At 48.7% G+C, this 20208-nt stretch overlaps 2 protein-coding genes across 5 annotated transcripts in view; both read right to left on the bottom strand.

The window, feature by feature from the left end:
- Positions 1-447: 447 nt before the first annotated feature.
- On the bottom strand, positions 448-20021 carry TMEM39B (transmembrane protein 39B). Of its 3 annotated transcripts, XM_058040284.1 has the most exons (10): positions 19998-20021; positions 17135-17192; positions 10548-10732; positions 7512-7731; positions 7191-7274; positions 5954-6108; positions 4220-4556; positions 2894-3081; positions 1053-1173; positions 448-856 (listed from the first exon to the last, which is right to left on the bottom strand). In XM_058040284.1, the coding sequence occupies exons 3-10, from the start codon at positions 10673-10675 to the stop codon at positions 620-622; spliced, it is 1470 nt and encodes a 489-aa protein (XP_057896267.1). In that variant the 5' UTR covers positions 10676-10732; positions 17135-17192; positions 19998-20021; the 3' UTR covers positions 448-619. The 3 variants fall into 3 exon arrangements, with proteins under 3 accessions (XP_057896267.1, XP_057896265.1, XP_057896268.1); XM_058040282.1 differs by lacking the exons at positions 17135-17192; positions 19998-20021 and adding an exon at positions 14442-14503; XM_058040285.1 differs by lacking the exons at positions 17135-17192; positions 19998-20021 and adding an exon at positions 13541-13573.
- KHDRBS1 (KH RNA binding domain containing, signal transduction associated 1) overlaps positions 16516-20208 on the bottom strand; it is a 20843-nt gene continuing 17150 nt past the window's right edge. The window contains exons 9-10 of one of the 2 annotated variants that reach the window (XR_009115544.1): positions 19998-20194; positions 16516-17192 (exon numbers count right to left, since the gene is read on the bottom strand). Coding sequence is in view for 1 of the 2 variants with exons in the window: in XM_058040288.1 (XP_057896271.1) it covers positions 20097-20194 (98 nt within the window). In the remaining variant the exon portion in view is untranslated. Of the gene's footprint in view, positions 17193-18743; positions 20195-20208 lie in introns of those variants that run through there. The other variant, XM_058040288.1, reaches the window with a different exon arrangement.

Below are 20208 nucleotides of genomic sequence, written 5' to 3'. Positions count from 1 at the left end.
CGTCCTCTTCCTCCTCCTCCTCCTTCCCCGATCCTGACGGGCCGGAGGAGCATGGGGAGAGCACCCAAAGCGCGGTAAAGGAGCAAAGGGGGCGCTGGGGGTCCCCCAAACCCCCTCAGCTCTCACTGCGTCCCCTCACCCACAGGGGACCCCTCAAACCAGGGCACTGCAGCAGTTGGGGCTCAGTGATTTGAAAATAAACATCTCAGAGAAATTACATCACCTTTCCTTACACAGGGCATGGGGAGGGGGCACATGGGGACCCCCAAAAGGACAGGATGAGGGTTCACCCCCTCCTAAAGGAACTCATTTGGGAGCTTTAACACACCTGTAACTCTCACCTTCCTCCTCCCTCTCCACCATTAAAAAAAATCCCCTCCTCACACCCAAACAGCAGCAAACCTTCTGTCAGAGGCCAATCCAAACAACAAACACACAAACAACTTGTTGGGAGTAAAAAAATATGTTTTTTCTTTTTTTTCCTTTTAATTACATCAGTTATCAAAGAAAACGACAACAAAAAAAAAAAGCAGTGGTAACAAAAATACAAAGCTCTGAGGGTTTCTCGTTTTTTTGTTTGTTCTGTAATAGGCTGAGAGAGAGCATCAGTGCAATTGTTTTAATTTAACTTCTGCTCTGAGTCCCTGCTGGCAGCATAGGAGTAGGCTTTGCCCAGCACCAGGCGGTCCCGCAGCAGCTTGAAGAAGGCGTAGTAATTGCTGAAGAGGATCAGAGCCAGGGAGATCGTCTGGTGCCACTTCTCCGAGGAAATCAGCGAGTAGAGCTGGTAGAAGATGACAGCTCCTTCCAGCAGGATCAGGATGTTGAGGATTCGCAGCGGTTTGCTAAAAAAGAACTGTGGGAGAGCGGGGTGAGGCACCGGGCGGGAGGGGAAAGCTCTGCGTGAGGATGGCTCTGGCTCTGGATGGTGCTTGAGATGCCACCCTGGGCACTGCCACCCTCAGCTCGGCCAGCCTGAGGTGGCCAGGCCAGCAGGAAGCAGCAGGGCCCTGCTGGGGGATCCCTGTGCCAGGAGGGACAGGGGGCCTTACGTGGAATCTGAAGTGCGACACGTCCGAGGGCACGGCCACGTTGTAGTGACCCACGGCCTTGTAGACGTTCTTGCTGTGCTTCACCAGCACCCCCTGAGGCCACATGCACTCCTCAGTCCACCTGCAGGGCACAAGAGATGCTTTAATCCCACCTCTAGTGACCAAGAGATGCTTTAATCCCACCTGCAGGGCACAAGAGATTGTTTAATCCCACTTGCAGGGGACAGGAGATGCCTTAATCCACCTGCAAGGGGACAAGAGATTCCTTAATCCATCTGCAGGGGAAAAGAGATTCTTTAATTCCACCTGCAAGGGGACAAGAGATTCCTTAATCCATCTGCAGGGGAAAAGAGATTCTTTAATTCCACCTGCAAGGGACCAAGAAATTCCTTAATTCCACCTGCAAGGAACCAAAAGATTCCTTCATTCACCTGCAGGGAACAAGAAATTCCTTAATCCACCTGCAAGGGGACAAGAGATTCTTTAATCCCACCTGCAAGGGACCAAGAAATTCCTTAATTTCACCTACAGGGACCAAGAGATGCCTTAATTCACCTGCAAGGGACCAACAGATTCCTTAATCCACCTGCAGGGAACACGAGATTTTTCAATCCCACCTGCAGGGAACCAACAGATTCCTTAATCCACCTGCAAGGAGCAAGAAATTCCTTAATCCCACCTGTAGGGAACAAGAAATTCCTTAATCCCACCTGCAAGGGGACAAGAAATTCCTTAATTCCACCTGCCAAGGGACCAAGAAATTCCTTAATCCACCTGCAAGGAACAAGAAATTCCTTCATCCCACCTACACGGGGGCTCTGCTGCCTCCCTGCCAGCAGTGAGGAGAATGGGAATTGTGCTCCCATTTGGAATTGTCACCATGGCAGTGACAACCTGGAGGCAGCCGTGGCCAGGAGCAGCAGGCACCGTGCCAGAAACCAGCCCTGCCTGGCAGGGACAGTGCCCAGAGTGTTTGTGCTGCTGGATGTGTCAGCCAACACCTCTGCTCTCACTTTTCCCTGGTTTATTTCAGGCTGAGCTCCCCACCCACCCACCCACCCACCCTCTGCATACCTGTTCTCCATATTAATTAGCATGTATTAATTAGCATTTCTTAAGGAGCGCTGTCACCAGGATAATCCAAATTTCTCCAAATTTAATTTTTGGAGCTCGTCGCTCCAAAATTTCTCCAAATTTAGTTTCTGAGCTCATCGCTCCAGGATAACCCAAACTTCTCCAAATTTAATTTTTGGAGCTCATTGCTGCAGGATAATCCAAATTTCTCCAAATTTAATTTTTGGAGCTCATTGCTGCAGGATAATCCAAATTTCTCCACCTATTTTTCCCAATCTCCCACATTTCTCCAGGTCAAGGATGCAGCCTCAAGGAGGGAGAATTCATCACTCTACAAGGAGTTCCCTCTGCATCCCTGTGGTGTCATCCCTGTTTTCCAGACTCAAGAAATGCTCAACAATTTGCCCCCAAAATTCAGAAATTTGGGATATTTTGGTATCATTTAGTGTTGGAACTGAAGGTCGCAGCTTTTTAACATTGTTATTTTATTTTTGGCTCTTTAGGATGGGAAGAAACAACACATTTTTAGGGTATTTGTTGATTTTTGTTTTGATGGCACTGAGGTCAATGGGCTGAGCCCAAATTCAGCTTTCCCAGTCCTTGTCTGCCACACACAAAACTCATCCCAAGCTTTTCCAAACTTCCTCTGGATCCTGTGAACCTCAGGAGAATCGATAAAAAATCCCCATTTCCCAGTGAAACCTGAGCTGGGAGGGGAACTCAGGCACATCTCAGCAAAGGGAGAACTGCAGGAGAGAATTCCTTACTGGTGCTGCAGCACGTTGGAGCAGAGGGCAGGATCCACCTTCTGCCAGCAGCCCAGGTGTGCTGCAGCCTTGTGGAGCAGGTCACAGTAGCGGGCAGGGAGCAGGTACTGCATGAGGATCACCGAGGTGCTGATGGACACCAGCAGGAAGAGCTCGCAGGACCAGCGCTTGTCGTAGTACTGCGTGTTCTGGGGGGACACAGTGGGACACTGGGGGACACTCTGGACAGCCTCAGCTGCCCAAGGTGTCACCACACAAAGCACTCAGGTAGGTGGAACGTGGGCTGTGCGGAGCTGTTGGTACAGCGCGGAAAGGAAGAGCCCGCGTGGGATGGGGGATGGAGAATTCCTGCAAAATATTGGTGCCATCAGCACCAACACCTGGGAGGCAGCTCCTGATGCTCAGCTGATGGAGCACCAGCACCTCAGGGCACAGGGACTCACCCCATTCAGCACCAGACATTCAGAATTCAACCACCACAAGGAAGGTCTGTGACCCCTCAATGTGCCCCTGTGTCACCACAAGCAAGGACTGTGACCCCTCATTGTGCCACAAGGAAGGACTCTGGCCCCTCATTGTGCCACAAGCAAGGACTCTGGCCCCTCATTGTGCCACAACCACCACAGGGAAGGTCTGTGACCCCTCATTGTGTCACAACCACCACAGGGAAGGTCTGTGACCCCTCATCGTGCCACAATCACCATAATCAAGGACTGTGACCCCTCACTGTGCCACAATGACCACAAGGAAGGACTGTGGCCCCTCACTGTCCCCCAGTGTCACCACAATCAAGCACTGTGACCCCTCATTGGCCACAATGACCATAATCAAGGACTGTGACCCCTCACTGTGCCACAACCACCACAAGCAAGGACTGTCCTCCCTCATTGCGCCACAACCACCACAAGCAAGGACTGTCCTCCCTCATTGTGCCACAACCACCCACAAGGAAGGACTGTGGCCCCTCCTTGTGCTACAATCACCACAAGGAAGGACTGTGGCCCCTCACTGTCCCCCAGTGTCACCACAATCAAGCACTGTGACCCCTCATTGGCCACAATGACCATAATCAAGGACTGTGACCCCTCACTGTGCCACAACCACCACAAGCAAGGACTGTCCTCCCTCATTGTGCCACAACCACCACAAGGAAGGACTGTGGCCCCTCCTTGTGCTACAATCACCACAAGCAAAGACTGTGGCCCCTCATTGTGCCCCTGTGTCACCATAACGAAGAACTGTGACCCCTCATTGTCCCACAACCACCACAACCAAGCACTGTGGCCCCTCAGTGTGCCCCAGGGTCACCTCCCAGCCAGGCCTCACCTTGACAAACCACACAGGCACGAAGGCCACGTAGTAGGCACTGAGCATGGAGCTCACCAGCACCTCCTTCATGCGCCAGTTGAAGTCCATCTTCAGGAACTCCACCTCGTTGCGGATCAGGTCCGGGGACAGGCAGCAGGCGTGGCTGGGCATGGCCTCCATGCCGTACATCTGCCTCGTGTGCTGCTTCCACGTCTCCTTGAGCACTGTCAGGTAGTCCCTGCCCCGGGCTGTCACCTCCCCCGTGTCCCTGGGGCCAATGTTGGTGACCTGGGTGAAGAGCCCGGCCTTGCGAAAGTCACAGTTCAGCTGGAGGAAGGGGATGTACATCCCAAACCTGGAAAGGCACAGAGCTCTGGGATCACCATTCCCAGTTCCCCTGTGGGGTTCTGGAAAGCACAGAGCTCAGGATCTGCATCCCATCCCATTCCACCCCATCCCATCCCATCCCATCCCATCCCATCCCATCCCATCCCATCCCATCCCATCCCATCCCATCCCATCCCATCCCATCCCATCCCATCCCATCCCATCCCATCCCATCCCACTGGGATCACCATCCCAAATCCTTGTGGGGTTCTGGATAGCACAGAGCTCAGGATCTGCATCCCATCCCACTTGGATCCCATCCCAAATTCCCCTGTGAGGTTCTGGAAAGCAAAGAGCTCTGGAGCTGCTTCCAATCCCACTGGGATCCCATCCCAAATTCCTGTGGAGTTCTGGAAAGGCACAGAGCTCAGGATCTGCATCCCATCCCATCCCACTGGGATCCCATCCCCAATTTCCCTGTGAGGTTCTGGAAAGCACAGAGCTCACGAGCTGGAAAGGCACAGAGCTCAGGATCTGCATCCCATCCCATCTCATCCCATCCCATCCCACTGGGATCACCATCCCCAGTTCTCCTGCGGGGTTCTGGAAAGCACAGAGCTCGGGATATGCATCCCATCCCATTCCACCCCATCCCATCCCATCCCATCCCATCCCATCCCATCCCATCCCATCCCATCCCATCCCATCCCATCCCATCCCATCCCATCCCATCCCATCCCATCCCACTGGGATCCCATCCCCAATTCCCCTGTGGAGTTCTGAGCTGGATGAGTTCAAGGCTTGGAGCAACCTGGGATAGTGGAAGGTGCCCCTGCTACTGCTGAATAATCCCAAACCAGTCTGGGATTTCATAATTCCAAAGGGAAACTCCCAAAAAGAGCTCTGAGCTCAAACACAGGCAGCAAATCTCTGGGGATATTTCCCCTGCCAGCAAATCCCTGTGGATGTTTCCCCCGGCAGCAAATCTTTGGGATGTTTCCTCCTGCAGCAAATCTCTGGATGTTTCCTCCTGCATCTACCAGGGAGGAGGGATCCATTTCCACTCCCAACATTTCCTTCTGATAAGTAACAAAACCCAGGAGCTGTTTGAACCCCTCCACCTGGCAGAGGAGCCCAGGAACAAAGGGAAAACACAAAGCCCTGAGTTTTGTCAGCGCCACAGGAAAAGCACACAACCCTTTTAGTGAGTAATAATTAATGCTGACATCAAGCTGAAAGAGAGGTGAGTGTCACAGATGTGTCCTGCCACCATGGAATGTGGAGAGGTGCAGGATAAACTCTGTGTCCACGGGCAGGGACACCTTCCACAAGCCCAGGCTGCTCCAAGAACCCCACATTGCTGCAGGGAGCCTCCCCCCTGGATTTTTGGGGGGGATCCCCCATCCCTGAGGCAGGGATACTCACGGGTAGCACAGGAACAGGAGGTTGAGGAAGGAGTAGGTCCTGAAGAGGTGGATGATGGAGCGACACAAGCTCCAGCCCGTGCCCGTGAGCACGGCGAAGCGAGTGAGCACCAGCAAGATGGAGCGTGGCAGGGACACCTTGCCACTCTGGGAAGCCTGTGGGACACAGGGGACATCAGGGCACAGCTGGGCACTGCCTCTTCTTAAGGAGAAAATGCTGTGTAAAATCATGGCTAGGAAGGAAATGGCAGTGCCCAGCTGGCACCAGGACAGGGAGGGTTTCTGTGGAATTTGGGCTCTCCAAAACCACTCTGGAATCTGGGAGTGAGGAGAGATTCCAGGTGAGGTCTGGAGGGTTTCTGTGGAATTTGGGCTCTCCAAAACCTCTCTGGAATCTGGGAGTGAAGAAAGATTCCAGGTAAGCTCTGGAGGGTTTCTGTGGAATCTGGCTCTCCAAAACCTCTCTGGAATCTGGGGTTCATTGCTCAGGGAGTGAGGAGAGATCCTAGGGAAGGTCTGGAGGGTTTCTGTGGAATTTGGGCTCCCCAAAACCTCTCTGGAATCTGGGAGTGAAGAAAGATTCCAGGTAAGGTCTGGAGGGTTTCTGTGGAATCTGGGCTCTCCAAAGCCTCTGGAATCTGGGAGTGAGGAGAGATTCCAGGTAAGCTCTGGAGGGTTTCTGTGGAATCTGGGCACTCCAAAACCTCTCTGGAATCTGGGCTGCATTGCTCAGGGAGTGAGGAGAGATCCTAGGGAAGGTCTGGAGGGTTTCTGTGGAATCTGGGCTCTCCAAAGCCTCTGGAATCTGGGAGTGAAGAAAGATTCCAGGTAAGGTCTGGAGGGTTTCTGTGGAATCTGGGCTCTCCAAAACCCCTCTGGAATCTGGGAGTGAGGAGGGATTCCAGGTAAGGACTGGTTGTCACCAGTGCCCAGCACAGTCTCCTGGCACTGCTCCCCATGGGATGATTCCAGTGAGCATCCCTGGGGAAAGCTGGAGTGATGGAGAGAGCAGGAAAAGAGGCAAAAGGAAGGAGAGAATCAGTCACTACAGTCTGGCTGAGACAGAAATTCAGAGACAGACCCAGCAGGTCTGGGGAGCTCAGTTCTGTTCTCTTCTCCTCCCACTGGAAACCCCACCTGAGATTCTGACTTGGGAACACCACAGAGGTGTTTAGGGGAGGATGGAGGGGTTTGGAATGGCAAAAGGGACCCAGAGCTTTCCAAATCTCTGCCTTTACCTCCTTGACGACAGCACTGATGAGGCGCCGTGCCAGGACGATGGTTGTCACCGTCAGCACGTTGAAGTCAATGAGGTGAAAGTTCTGTGGGGACAAAACCAAAATTACTCCATTTCCACCAGGAACACACAGAAATAGTCCCAAATTATTCTCTTTTGGGAATCTCTCTTCCAAGAGAATGCCAAAAAGACAACCAGAGCCCAAAATGTGGGAAACGGAGTGAAGGGTCAGCTGAAGTTTTTATCAAACATTATCTCTAAAACTTTAGGTTTTGTGACCTAAAAGACAGCCTGGGAGCTCCAGCTGCCCTTTGGTGCTTACCAGGGAGGTGTGAGAGGGAGGGTGGGAGGGAGGGTACCACCACACTGTCTTGTAGATGTTGATGTAGTGGACGAAGAGGGCGACGAGGTGGCAGAAGAAGAGCTGCAGCTCGAACAGGACGCTCCTCTCCACGGGCAGCTCGGGGATCTTGCAGTGCCGCAGGGGGACGACGGTCTGGGCTGCCAGAGGGGGGCTGGACAGGCCTGTCCCCGAGCCACTCCTGCCAGGGGGAGCCAAGAGTGAGCAGGGGCATGTCCTCCAGCTCCCCCCACAGCTCTGAGACTGATGAGGAAACTCGAGCTGTCAGTGGTTGGCAGAAATTACAAATTTCAATCAGACGCGAGCAGGGGTTTGCCCACACAAAATTCCCAGATCCACGAGGGAGAAATAGTTGGACCCAGGACATTTGATATCAAATCCCCTGTGATGTTCAGAGCCAGGGCTGAGCAGGGAATGTCCTCCAGCTCTGAGATTGATGGGGAATTGATTGAGCTATTGGTGGCTGGCACAAATCACAGATTTCAATCAGATGTGAGCAGGGATTTACCCACACAAAACAAGATTTGGGACATTTGATATCAAATCCCCTGAGTTGTTCAGACCCAGGGGTGAGCAGGGGAATGTCCTCCAGCTCCCCCTCACAAATCTGAAATTGATGGGGAAACTCAAGTTATCAGTGGCTGGCACAAATCACAAATTTCACTCAGATGTGAGCAGGGATTTGCCTACACAAAGCAATATTTGGATTCAGGACATTTGATATTAAATCCCCTGAGTACTTCAGAGGGCTGAGCAGGGGGATGTCCTCCAGCTCCCCTCACAGCTCTGAGATCAATGGGGAAACTTGAGTTATCGCTGTTTGGCACAAATCACAAATTTCAATCAGATGTGAGCAGGGATTTGCCCACACAAAGCAACATTTGGACCCAGGATATTTGATATTAAATCCCCTGTGCTGTTCAGACCCAGGGTTGTGTTGTGCTACTCAGTGGCTCTCTTAATTAATTGGAAGCTTTCAGAGCTCAAGTTGGTGTTTACATATCTAAGAGTGCTTGAACATGAAAGGCAGAGCAATTACACACAAGCCCTTGTTCATTCTTCACCTTCTGTTCACCTGAGGAGGAAAAACGAGTTTAGCCAGAGGAGCCTCTTCGTGTGTGAGCAGGCACAGGATGCCAGACTGATCCTCTGCATCAAAGGGAATTAATATCTCCCAGATTGAGCTGCAATCTCTAAATAAAAACAGGCAAAGGAATCTGGGCGTGGGCCTCAAAGGAACTGCAGAGCACAAAGTGTCCCTGTAAACTCCCAGATTGAATTGGGGATGCAGGGGGATGCAGGGGGATCAGGCCATGGTTTAAAAGAGATGGAGAACACAAAACAAGGCCATGAGTGAGGGGAAAGCTGAGGAGTCTCCCTGAAAGGCCCAGATTCCCAAAGTCAGGGACTGATAAACCAGGGAATCACAGAGTGCTTTGGGCTGGAGGGGACATCAGGGATCACCCAGGCCACGGGCAGGGACAGCTTCCCTGTCCCTGGTGGCTCCAAGCCCCATCCAGGTCAGAGAATGGGATGGGCTTTAGGATCAGGGAATGGGATGAGATTTATGGCTGGGGAATGGGATAAATGTTAAGGTCACAGAATGGGACAAGCTTTAAGATCAAGAAATGGGATGAGCTTTGAAATCAGGGAATGGGATGAGATTTAAGGGAATGGGACAAGTTTTAAAACCAGGGAAGGGGATGAGCATTAGGGCTGGGGAATGGGATGATATTGAAGGTCAGGGAATGGGACAAGTTTTAAAATCAGGGAATGGGATGAGCTTTAAGACCATGGAATGGGATGAGATTTAAGGGAATGGGACAAGGTTTAAAATCAGGGAATGGACTGAGCTTTAAGACCATGGAATGGAATGAGTTTTAAGGTGGGGGAATGGGATGAGCTTTAAGATTAGGGAACAGGATGAGCTTTAAGATCAGGCAATGGGATCAGTTTTAAAGCTTTAAGGTCAGGGAATGGGACAAGCTTTAAGACCAAAGAATGGGAGAAGTTTTAAGATCAAGGAACGGAATGGTCAGAGAATGGGATGAGCTTTAAGATCAGGGAATGGGAAGAGCTTTAAGACCAGAGAACAAGACAAGTTTTAAGATCAAGGAAGGGGATGGTCAGAGAATGGGATGAGCTTTAAGGAACAGGATGAGCTTTAAGGTCAGGAAATGAGATGAGTTTTAAGGTTGGGAAACGGGACAAGCTTTAAGGTCAGGGAATGGGACAAACTTTAAGATCAGGGAATGGGATGAGCTTTAAGCTCAAGGAATAGGATGAGCTTTAAGGTCAGGGAATGGGATGAGCTTTAAGAACAGGGAACGGGAGGAGCTTTAGGCTTAGAAAATGGGACAAGCTTTAAGATCAGGGAATGGGATGAGCTCTGAGATCAGGGAGAAGGACAAGACTTAAACTCAAGGAATGGGAGGAGCTTTAAGGTCGGGGAATGGGAATAGCTTTAAGGTCGGGGAATGGGAAGAGCTCTGAGATCAGGGAGAAGGACAAGACCTAAACTCAAGGAATGGGAGGAGCTTTAAGGTCAGGGAATGGGAATAGCTTTAAGGTCAGGGAATGGGAAGAGCTTTAAGGTTGGGGAATGGGAAGAGCTTTAAGGTCAGGGAGTGGGATAAGCTTTAAGAACAGGGAATGGGATGAGCTCTGAGATCAGGGAGAAGGACAAGACTTAAACTCAAGGAATGGGATGAGCTTTAAGGTCGGGGAATGGGAAGAGCTTTAAGGTCAGCAAATGGGAGGAGCTTTAAGGTCGGGGAATGGGAAGAGCTTTAAGGTCGGGGAATGGGATGAGCTTTAAGATCAGGGAATGGGATGAGCTTTAAGGTCGGGGAATGGGAAGAGCTTTAAGGTCAGGGAATGGGAAGAGCTTTAAGGTCAGGGAGTGGGATGAGCTTTAAGGCTGAGGACTGGGACGAGGTTTAAGAGCAGGGCCCATGATGAGGAGCAGCCCCAGCCCCAGCCCTGCCCGAGCCGTACCTGGTGCGGGAGCGCACGCCGGTGACCGAGGAGCCCGAGGAGTGCGCGGCAGCCCCGGCAGCCCCGGGCTCGCACAGCGGGGTCCGGCAGTAGGAGCTCCTGTTGGGACCCCGGCGTCCCCCGGCCATGCCCGGGACTCAGGGGGGTCCTGGCTGCTCACTGCGGGCTGGGCTCAGCCCCCACCACTGCAGGGACACACCAGAGGGATTAATTAGCAGGGATTCATTAGCGTTCCTTGTGGAGCCTCGCTGTCACCACCCCGCCAATCCCAATTTCTCCAGATTCGATTTTCGGAGCTCGTCGCTCCATGACAATCCAAATTTCCACAAATTCAATCCTTAGAGCTCATCACTTCCACGATAATCCAAATTTCTCCAAATTCAATTCAAGCTCAATGCTCCAAGTTAATCCAAATTTCTCCGCCTATTTTTTCCTTGTCTCCCACATTTTTCCAGGTCAAGGATGCAAAATCAGGGAGCTCCAGCCTTGCTGAGGTGCTGAGATTTGTCACTGTACAAGGAATTCCATCTGCACCCCTGTGGTGGAATCATCAGGGTGTGTGGTCATCCCTGTTTCCCATATTAATGAGCATGTATTAATTAGCATTTCTTAAGGAGCATTCCAGGCCTTGCTGTCATCAGGATAATCCCAATTTCTCCAAATTTAATTTTTGGAGCTCATCACTCCAAAATAATCCAAATTTCTCCAAATTTAATTTTTGGAGCCTGCTGCTCCATGATAATCCAAATTTCTCCAAATTTAGTTTCTGAGCTCATCACTTCAGGATAACCCAAATTTCTCCAAATTTAATTTTTGGAGCTCATTGCTCCAGGATAACCCAAATTTCTCCAAATTTAATTTTTGGAGCTCATTGCTGCAGGATAATCCAAATTTCTCCACCTATTTTTCCCAATCTCCCACATTTCTCCAGGTCAAGGATGCAGCCTCAAGGAGGGGTTGAGAATTCATCACTCTACAAGGAATTCCCTCTGCATCCCTGTGGTGTCATCCCTGTTTTCCAGACTCAAGAAATGCTCAACAATTTGCCCCCAAAATTCAGAAATTTGGGATATTTTGGTATCATTTAGTGTTGGAACTGAAGGTCGCAGCTTTTTAAAATTGTTATTTTATTTTTGGCTCTTTAGGATGGGAAGAAACAACACATTTTTAGGGTATTTGTTGATTTTTGTTTTGATGGCACTGAGGTCAATGGGGTGAGCCCAAATTCAGCTTTCCCACTCCTTGTTTGCCACACACAAAACTCATCCCAAGCTTTTCCAAACTTCCTCTGGATCCTGTGAACCTCAGGAGAATCGATAAAAAAATCCCCATTTCCCAGTGAAACCTGAGCTGGGAGGGGAACTCAGGCACATTCCTGCTCCTGCTGGATCATATCCAGCTTTGGAATTTGCAGCTGGAGCCACAAAATGGGGAGCCAGAAGCTCTGAGGGAGAAATTTGGGGGCTCTGAGGAGAGTGGAAGCTGTGAGTGCAAACAATGAGGGGAATTTGGGGTCCAGGAAGGAGCCAGGAGGGAAATTGGAAATGTGGGGGCTGTAAAGGGAAATCTGGGGGTAAAATTTGGGGTCTGGGGGAGCAGCTGGGGGCACAAATGGGGGTGCAGGGGAACACTGGGGATCCCAGGAGCTGTGAGGGAGAAATTTGGGGGCACAAATGGGGGTGCAGGAGAACATTGGGAGCTCTAGGGGAGAAATTTGGGGGCACAAATGGGGGTGCAGGGAACATTGGGAGCTCTAGGGGAGAAATTTGGGGGCACAGGTGAGGCTGCAGGAGAAAAATGGGGAGCCAGAAGCTCTGAGGGAGAAATTTGGGGCCTCTGAGGGAGAAATTTGGGGGCTCTGAGGAGATGGAAGCTGTGAGGGCAAACAATGAGGGGAATTTGGGGTCCAGGAAGGAGCCAGGAGGGAAACTGGAAATGTGGGGGCTGTAAAGGGAAATCTGGGGGTAAAATTTGGGGTCTGGGGGAGCAGCTGGGGCTGTGCAAGGGAAATTTGGGGACACAAATGAGGGTGCAGGGGAACACTGGCGATCCGAGAACTCTGAGAGGGAAATTTGGGGGCACAAATGGGGGTACAGGGAACATTGGGAGCTCTAGGGAAGAAATTTGGGGGCACAGGTGAGGCTGCAGGAGAAAAATGGGGAGCCAGAAGCTCTGAGGGAGAAATTTGGGGGCTCTGAGGAGAGCACTGGGAGCTCTGGGGGAGCTGTGAGGGAGAAATCTGGGGGCACAAATGGGGGTGCAGGAGAACATTGGGAGCTCTAGGGGAGAAATTTGGGGGCACAGGTAGGGCTGCACAACACTGGGAGCCACAGGAGCATCTCTGAGAGAGAAATTTGGGGACACAAATGTGGCTGCAGGAGAACGCTGAGGACCCCAGGAGCTGTGAGGGAGAAATTTGGGGGCTCTGAGGAGAGCACTGAGGGAGCTGTGAGGGAGAAACTGGGGGTACAAGTGGGGCTGCAGGAGAACAATGGGGACCCCAGGAGCTCTGAGAGAGAAATCTGGGGGGACTGGTGAGGCTGCAGGAGAGCACTGGGACCTCTGGGGGAGAAATTTAGGGGCACAAGCGGGGCAGCAGGAGAACTCTGGGGACCCCAGGAGCTCTGAGGGAGAAATCTGGGGGCACACGTGGGGCTGCACAAAAGCTCAGAGGGGCCCTGGCGCTCTGAGGGCACACCGGGACCCACAGCGGCTCTGAAAACCCCACCGGGCTGCTCCGGACCCGCCCGGGAGCGCCACGGAAAGCTCCGTGAGGGCTCCCTGAGCCCGCGGGGCTCTGAGGGGCTCCGGGCGAGGCCGCAGCGCGGGAGCCGCCCCCATCCCCGCGGCGGGGCGGGGCGAACCGCGGGGCTCTCCCGCGCTCCGCCCGCCGCCCGTGCCGCTCCCCGCCGGCTGCCGGGCGGGTTCCCCCCCTCAGCCCGTTCCGCCCGTTCCCTCCCCGGCCGCGCTGCCCCCGGCCCGGCCTCCCTCACCCATCGCCGGCCGCCGCTCCGCCTGCGCCGGGCACAATATGGCGGGCGGGGCGCGACGGCGGCCGGCGTGGGACAAGCTGGTGCGGGGCGCGAACGCGCGGAAAGCCACGCCTCCTCTGTGTGGCCACGCCCATCGGGCAGCGCCGTGTCACCTCCCGGTGTCGCCTCCCGGTGTCACCTCCCGGTGTCACCTCCGGGTGTCACCGATGGGAACGGCGGCAATCGCAGCCGCCAGATGTCCCAGCAACCCGTTATGGCAAGGGATGAGTAATCCTGGCACCTGCGCGGCTCCACCTCCGCTCCTGGAGGGGTTTCAGCATCTCTGCAATTTTGGGTTTTTTACCCCAATTATTTGTTGGGATTTGTGGGGTTGGTGGTTCAGCACTGATGGTTTCACAAAGATGAGAGGCAGCCCTGCTTAAGGTGGAGGAAAATCAGCCCTGGAATGAATGGACTTGCACAAAGACAAAGTTTGCTGGATTTTTGGTATTTCTTTTTTTAGCTGGAGCGCCCAGCCCTGGAGGTGTCCAAGGAATGACTGGTCACAGAGCTTGGAGGGCTCTTCCAACTTATATTGATTCTGTACAAAAGCATAAAAAATCAGGAGTGGCCACACACCTGATGTTTAAGAGAATCCTCTAAAGGTACCAGGGTATCCCTAAAAACCCAGTCAGGCCAAAAAATGCATCTGGAACATGATGGATGAACCTTTTTTGGTCCAAAATCAGTGGTAAAATTCCAAATTCAGCGGTAAAATGAACACCTCCATCGGGAAACAGTTTATATTTCAGTTTTCCAACAGGCAGCTGGAGATCCAGGGGAGTTCCCAGGATCCAAGGGAGGCTCTGGTGTTCTCCAACACTCCCAAAAAAAAACTGGCAGATTCCCATTTTCCACTCACAGCAAACAGAGCTTGAACCGATCCTCTGGAATCAGCTCCCTCTTGGCAAAAGGAGCAAAAGGAGCGTGGAAAAACATTCCCATGGGAACATATGGAGGGCTCAGCTGAGCTGTGCTCACAGCAGGGAGATTCCTGAGGGGAAAAATGAGGGAAAAACATCTCCATGCCAGCTGGGAGCCCCATGGACACTGCCCAGCCCGCAGGAATTCCTCCCCCTCACCACCCACGGCTCATCTGAGGGGCCGGAGGTTGATCCATGGCGGAGAAATTCCCTGATCCATGAGGGAGGAATTCCCTCATCTATGGAGGAGAAATTCCCTGATCCATGAGGGTGAATTTCCTTATCCATGAGGGAGGAATTCCCTGATCCATGAGGGAGAAACTCCCAGATCTATGGAGGAGAAATTCCATGATCCATGAGGGAGAAATTCCCTGATCCATGGAGGAAAAATTCCCTTATCCATGGAGGAATTCCCTTATCCATGGAAGAATTTCCCTGATCCATGGAGGAGAAATTCCTTGATCTATGAGGGAGGAATTCCCTGATCCATGAGGGAGGAATTTCCTGATCCATGAAGGGGGATTTTCCTGATCCATGAGGAAGAAATTCCCTGATCCATGGAGGAGGAATTCCCTGATCCATGAGGGAGGAATTCCTTGATACATGAAGGAGAAATTCCTTGATGCATGGAGGAGGAATTCCCTGATTCATGAGGGTGAATTTCCCAGATCCATGGAGAAGAAATTTCCTGATCCATGAGGGAAGAATTCCTTGATCCATGGGGGAATTCCCTTATCCATGGAGGAAAAATTCCCTGATCCATGAGGGAGAAATTCCCTCATCCATGGAGGAGAAATTCCCTGATTCATGGAGGAAAAATTCCCTGATCCATGAGGGAGAATTTCTCTGATCCATGAGGGAGAAATTGCCAGATCCATGAAGGAGAAATTCCCTGATTCATCAGGGAGAAATTCCCTCATCCATGGAGGAGAAATTCCCTTATCCACAGTGGAGAAACTCCCTGATTCTTGGAGGAATTCCCTGATCCATGAGGGAGAAATTCCCCGATCCATGGAGGATGAATTCCCTGAGAAATTTTCCTTCCCAAAGCTCCAGCTGGAGCCTTCCCTGCTCTCCTCCTCCTCCTCCAGGGTCTCTCCATGCTGCTGGAACCCCCCTGATCCCAAATTTTCTTTGGGAGAGCAGCAGGAGGGGTTAAGGAGGTAAAAATGCACATTTTTTTCCTTGGCTCTGCTGGTGGCAGATGCTCTCATCTAAAATTCAAATTTGTTCAGATCTGGACAGGGAATCCAGCTGTACTCTCCAGCTCTGCTGATCCAAGCTGGAATTTTGGGGGTAAAATATCAAACCACTGTGCTTTCAGTGAGGCTGGGAGATAAAAAAAATCCCAGAAAAGCTGTGAAATTCCCATTCCTGGAGTGCTGGGATAGTGGAAGTGGCCCTGCCATGGGACTGGAGCAGCTTTGAGGTCCCTCCCACCCCAGAGCATTCTCTAAATTCATGATTCCATAAAATAAAGCTCGGAGCCACTGGTTTTATTGAAATAATGCAAACAGAAAATGGAAGGCAGGGGTAAGGAAGGGGCAGGGGATGAGGCTCCTTCCAGGAAAAGCTGCTGGGGACACCTCTGGAATTCCAGCTGGAGCGTTTTCCTTGGATTCACTCCTCACAAAGGACAAAATGCAGCTTTGGGCCAGCTCAGAGCAAGGCCAGGCTGGGGTTTTACACCCCAGGGCTGCACTGGAGGCACTGGAGCTGTTCCCACCCAGGGAAAAGGTGAAATGAAATTTCACCATGAAATTTTCTAAAAAAATCCCTTTGCCACGATTTTTCTCCTGAGAAGCTGAGAAACCTCAGAAAAAAATATAGACAATAATTATCTGATTGCTTAGAATGTAGTCTGGAGGTTACCAACAAGTGCATCTTTGATTAGTTCCATGTTAATTTTTTTAAATTAATGATCAGTCTCAGCCAGCTGTGTCAGACTCTGGTCAGTCATGAGTTTTTATTATCATTCTTGTTTAATCTTCTGATGGCTCTTTTTCTTTAGCATAGTTTTAATATATAATTTTTTAAAAATATAATATCGTAAAATAATAAATCAGCCTTCTGAAAACATGGAGTCAAATTCCAATTTCTCACCTCACAAACACCACAACAGCCTGGGAATGCTGAGCCATGGAGCAGGGGGGTGTTCCCAGCCTGACAAAACCAGGATTTTATTGGGAAACATTTCTAGAGATGTGAACAGAGCCAAGAACAATGGGGGGATTCTCTCTGGAATGGGGTCTTGCCCAAAATCCTACAAAAATAACAAGATGTGGATGGGAAAACAGGGAGAGGAAAAAATCCCTGGCACTTGGGAGCAGAATTCCAAAAAAAATCCCAAAATTTGGGAAGCACAGAACCTTCCAGATTTCTCTGTGATTCCATGAAATTCCTGCATCCCAAAGCACAAATCCCATCCCAAAAATCCCTTAAAATCCCCCAAAAACTCAGCTCAGGAGCCTCCTCCACGCTGTGACCTCAGGGAAGCAGCTTCTCCCTTTTTATTTTTTGGTGTGGATCCAAGGAAAAAAAAAAATGGAATTTGGCAGCTCAGATGGTGCCACCCCCACGCTGGGAACTCAACAAGGGGTTGTAAAAAAATCCCCCAAAACTCAAAACTCACCCAGCTGGTGCTGGCCCTGCTCTTCCTCCTCCTCCTGTTGAGTCACAGCCCCAAATTCCTGCAAATCAAAGGAAAAAAATTGTGAGGATCCTCATAAAGGGATGCAAAAAAATTAATTAAAAATAAAATAAAAAAAGGGAAAAGAAAGAGAGAGATTCCTGCATGCAATTACACATGAAGGAAAAACATGCAACTTCAGCTGAGCTATGGACATTTCACAGGAAACAGCAATTCTGGGGGGCTAAAAATTGAGATTTTCAAACAACTGAGCAGAATTTGGGTTTGGTTTTTTTTTTTGTTGTTGTTTTGGCAGTAGCAGGACTAGCTTGGATTCACGTTCATTTTACATTTTTATCCTTTCAAAATGCAGGATATTTAAAGATCCCTTTTGGCCCACATTCCATCCCAGTGCATCTGCCAAGGGCACATTATTAAAAGTTATTGCTAATTTATGCCACGTGGGTTGGTTTAAATCTTTATATTTAAAACATCTTTTTTTTTTTTTTTTCCTTTTTTTTGGTTTTTTTTTCCCCTTTTACATGAAATTACCATCTGAAGGGTCGGCTGGGTAAGAAGTTTACGTCACAGGTTTATGGAAAAGAGAAATGTGCTGGATTAAAATCAGACATTTAGGGTTTTACCTTTTGGGCTTTGCGGTGCCTGTTTTACACATCCTGAATTCTCCTGCTGATAATTTTCCTTTAAAAGGGGGGGCATAGGCTGAGCTTTTCATCACATTATGCCCTGAAAGCTGACTCCAAACCAGTGTTGAAAATTCAGTTATTTGCATTTTAATAACAATCTACAAATACAACTTTTGTGTGTGGTTTTTTTTTTTTTTTAATTATTTTTAAATATTCCCCTCCGTTCATGCGCTGCAGTTTTTGGTTTTTTTTTTTGTGATTTTTTTTTTTTTCCCTAAAATTTTATTTTTCACCCCCGAGCAGTTTAATCCTCTTCCCCTTAACATTCCAAATTCATCTGCTGGATGGGAAATAACAAACCAATGAAGCATTGATTTTTTTTTTTTAAATAAAAATATTTTTTTAATTAAATATCTCTACATGCACACCCTCTCACAAAGGATTTAAGGAGCAGCTGCAGCACTGTTCGCCAACAAAAAAATTTCATTTTTTAAGGGTCTTTTCCAAGGAAAAGCAGCAAAGGGGGGGTTACAGAAAGGAAATTCCTTGGAATTCTCAGCATTCCTACTTAAACCAGCCTCTGGAATATTCTCTGAGGCCACCTGAAATCTGAATCATCAAGGAAAGAACCATCAAATGCTTCCCCAAATTCAGATTTCTGGCTCCAAAACTGCTTTCAGCAACTTCCAGGGGGTGAAAAACAATTTTTTTTTTTGGTATTTTTCATATTTTTTAAAGTAAATTTAAGCTCAACAAGCTTGAAAAATTTTTGTTTTGTCACGAGAATTACCAAAAAACCACCATTTTTTAGAAATGCCTCCACAATTTTAAATAAATAATAATAATAAAATAATAATAATAATAATAATAATAATAAAAGACAAATTAGGTTTAGCATAGATTTAGAGTTGTTTGAAAAAAAAAAAGAAAACCTCCAAAAACAAATGACAATTCATCACATTTACTTTGATTAAAAAAGGACTAAACTTTATTGACAGATTGAGACAGACATTTTGACACGTTTTGAGCTACCTAGTTAGGCAGACTTTACACAAAATGTTGCATTTTTCTCTTCCAGAACAGAGTGGGAGGACAGTGTAACAAATCCAATTAGGACTTTATCTTTATGTACAAAGTGAAATTTGGGTTGTTTTTTGTCTGTTTTTTTTTTTTTAATTTTGTTTTTTTTTTTTGTTTTACAGCTGCAGTGTCCCTTTTTATGCAAAGCTCGTGCTGAGATACACTTGAAGAAGTGGCTGGGACTGCTTGAAAATGAGATTTTTTTAGAGTGAGGTTGAAATTTTCATCATTTTCTGCCTCAATGGGCTACAAAAAATCAGAATTTTACAGGTCTACACATGGAATATTCTTTTTATCAAACACTGGGTAATCAGAGCCATATTTTGGTTTTTTTCCCTCAAAAATTGTTAATTTAGAATTAAACTAAAACCCCTTTCCACTGGAAAAATATTCCCAAGCATATCTCAACACTGCAGGGGGGGCTAGATTTCAAAATCCACATAAGAAAAGTCAATTTTTTTACCAACCTAATTTTTCTTTTTAAGTCAATTCTCTTTAGAAAATGCTATTTAATTTGTTTGGAGGATCCTTTGGGTTAAAATTTAAACTTCAAGATTCACCAGCAATCTCCTTTTAAAGGTTTGGCATCTGAAGTTATGTTTTTTTTTTTTTTTGTATTTTGTTTTTTAAATGGTGGCAGCCACTACTGTTACATTATGATTTTAATTCTTAAAAAATAACCCTGAATTTTGAAATGTAGCCTACTTTGGGATTCTGCAACTACAACCTTTATGGGTTCCTTTAAAACAAACTTTAAAAGTTTTAACAAAACCTTAATTTCAGCACTAAGCAAAGCATGTCACTTTTGGAAACTAACATTTTTTTTTTAACTCGCTTTTTAGGATATTTTTTTTGTCTTTTTTTTCCTTATAAAAGGTACAGTTTGTTTTTTTGTTTTTTTGTTTTTTAACCTAAACACGACAAAGAAAGAAAAGCCATCTACACACTGAAAGAAGAAAAAAAAAATTAAAAATAATAAAAATTAAAAAAGTTGTTTTTTGTTGTTGTTTTTTTTTCCCCCCCTTCTAAATCTATTTAAAAATCCATCAAGAAATCACTACGTACAGAAGCCAAAATGCAAGGTGAGGATGGAGTGGGAGGAAAAAAAGGGCCGGGAAGAAAAACAGGGAGACAATTACTTGTCTGCTGTGGGTAAAGCAACGGGAATCCTGGGAGATACAAGAACCAGAAACAAGAGTTTGCTCCTAAATTGGGGTTTTTGGCCCCGTTTTTGGGGGTCAGTAGCGGCCATAGGGGTGCTCTCTGTAGCCCCCCTTGACTGGCCGGGCTGGGGGCGCCTTCAGGGAGGGCCGGGTTCCATTCCAGTCATCTTGGCCTGTGGGGAGAAGG

This window comes from Melospiza georgiana, chromosome 24, assembly GCF_028018845.1.
Source record: "Melospiza georgiana isolate bMelGeo1 chromosome 24, bMelGeo1.pri, whole genome shotgun sequence".
Lineage (NCBI taxonomy): Eukaryota > Metazoa > Chordata > Aves > Passeriformes > Passerellidae > Melospiza > Melospiza georgiana.
This window is presented reverse-complemented; position numbering and strand designations above follow the sequence as displayed.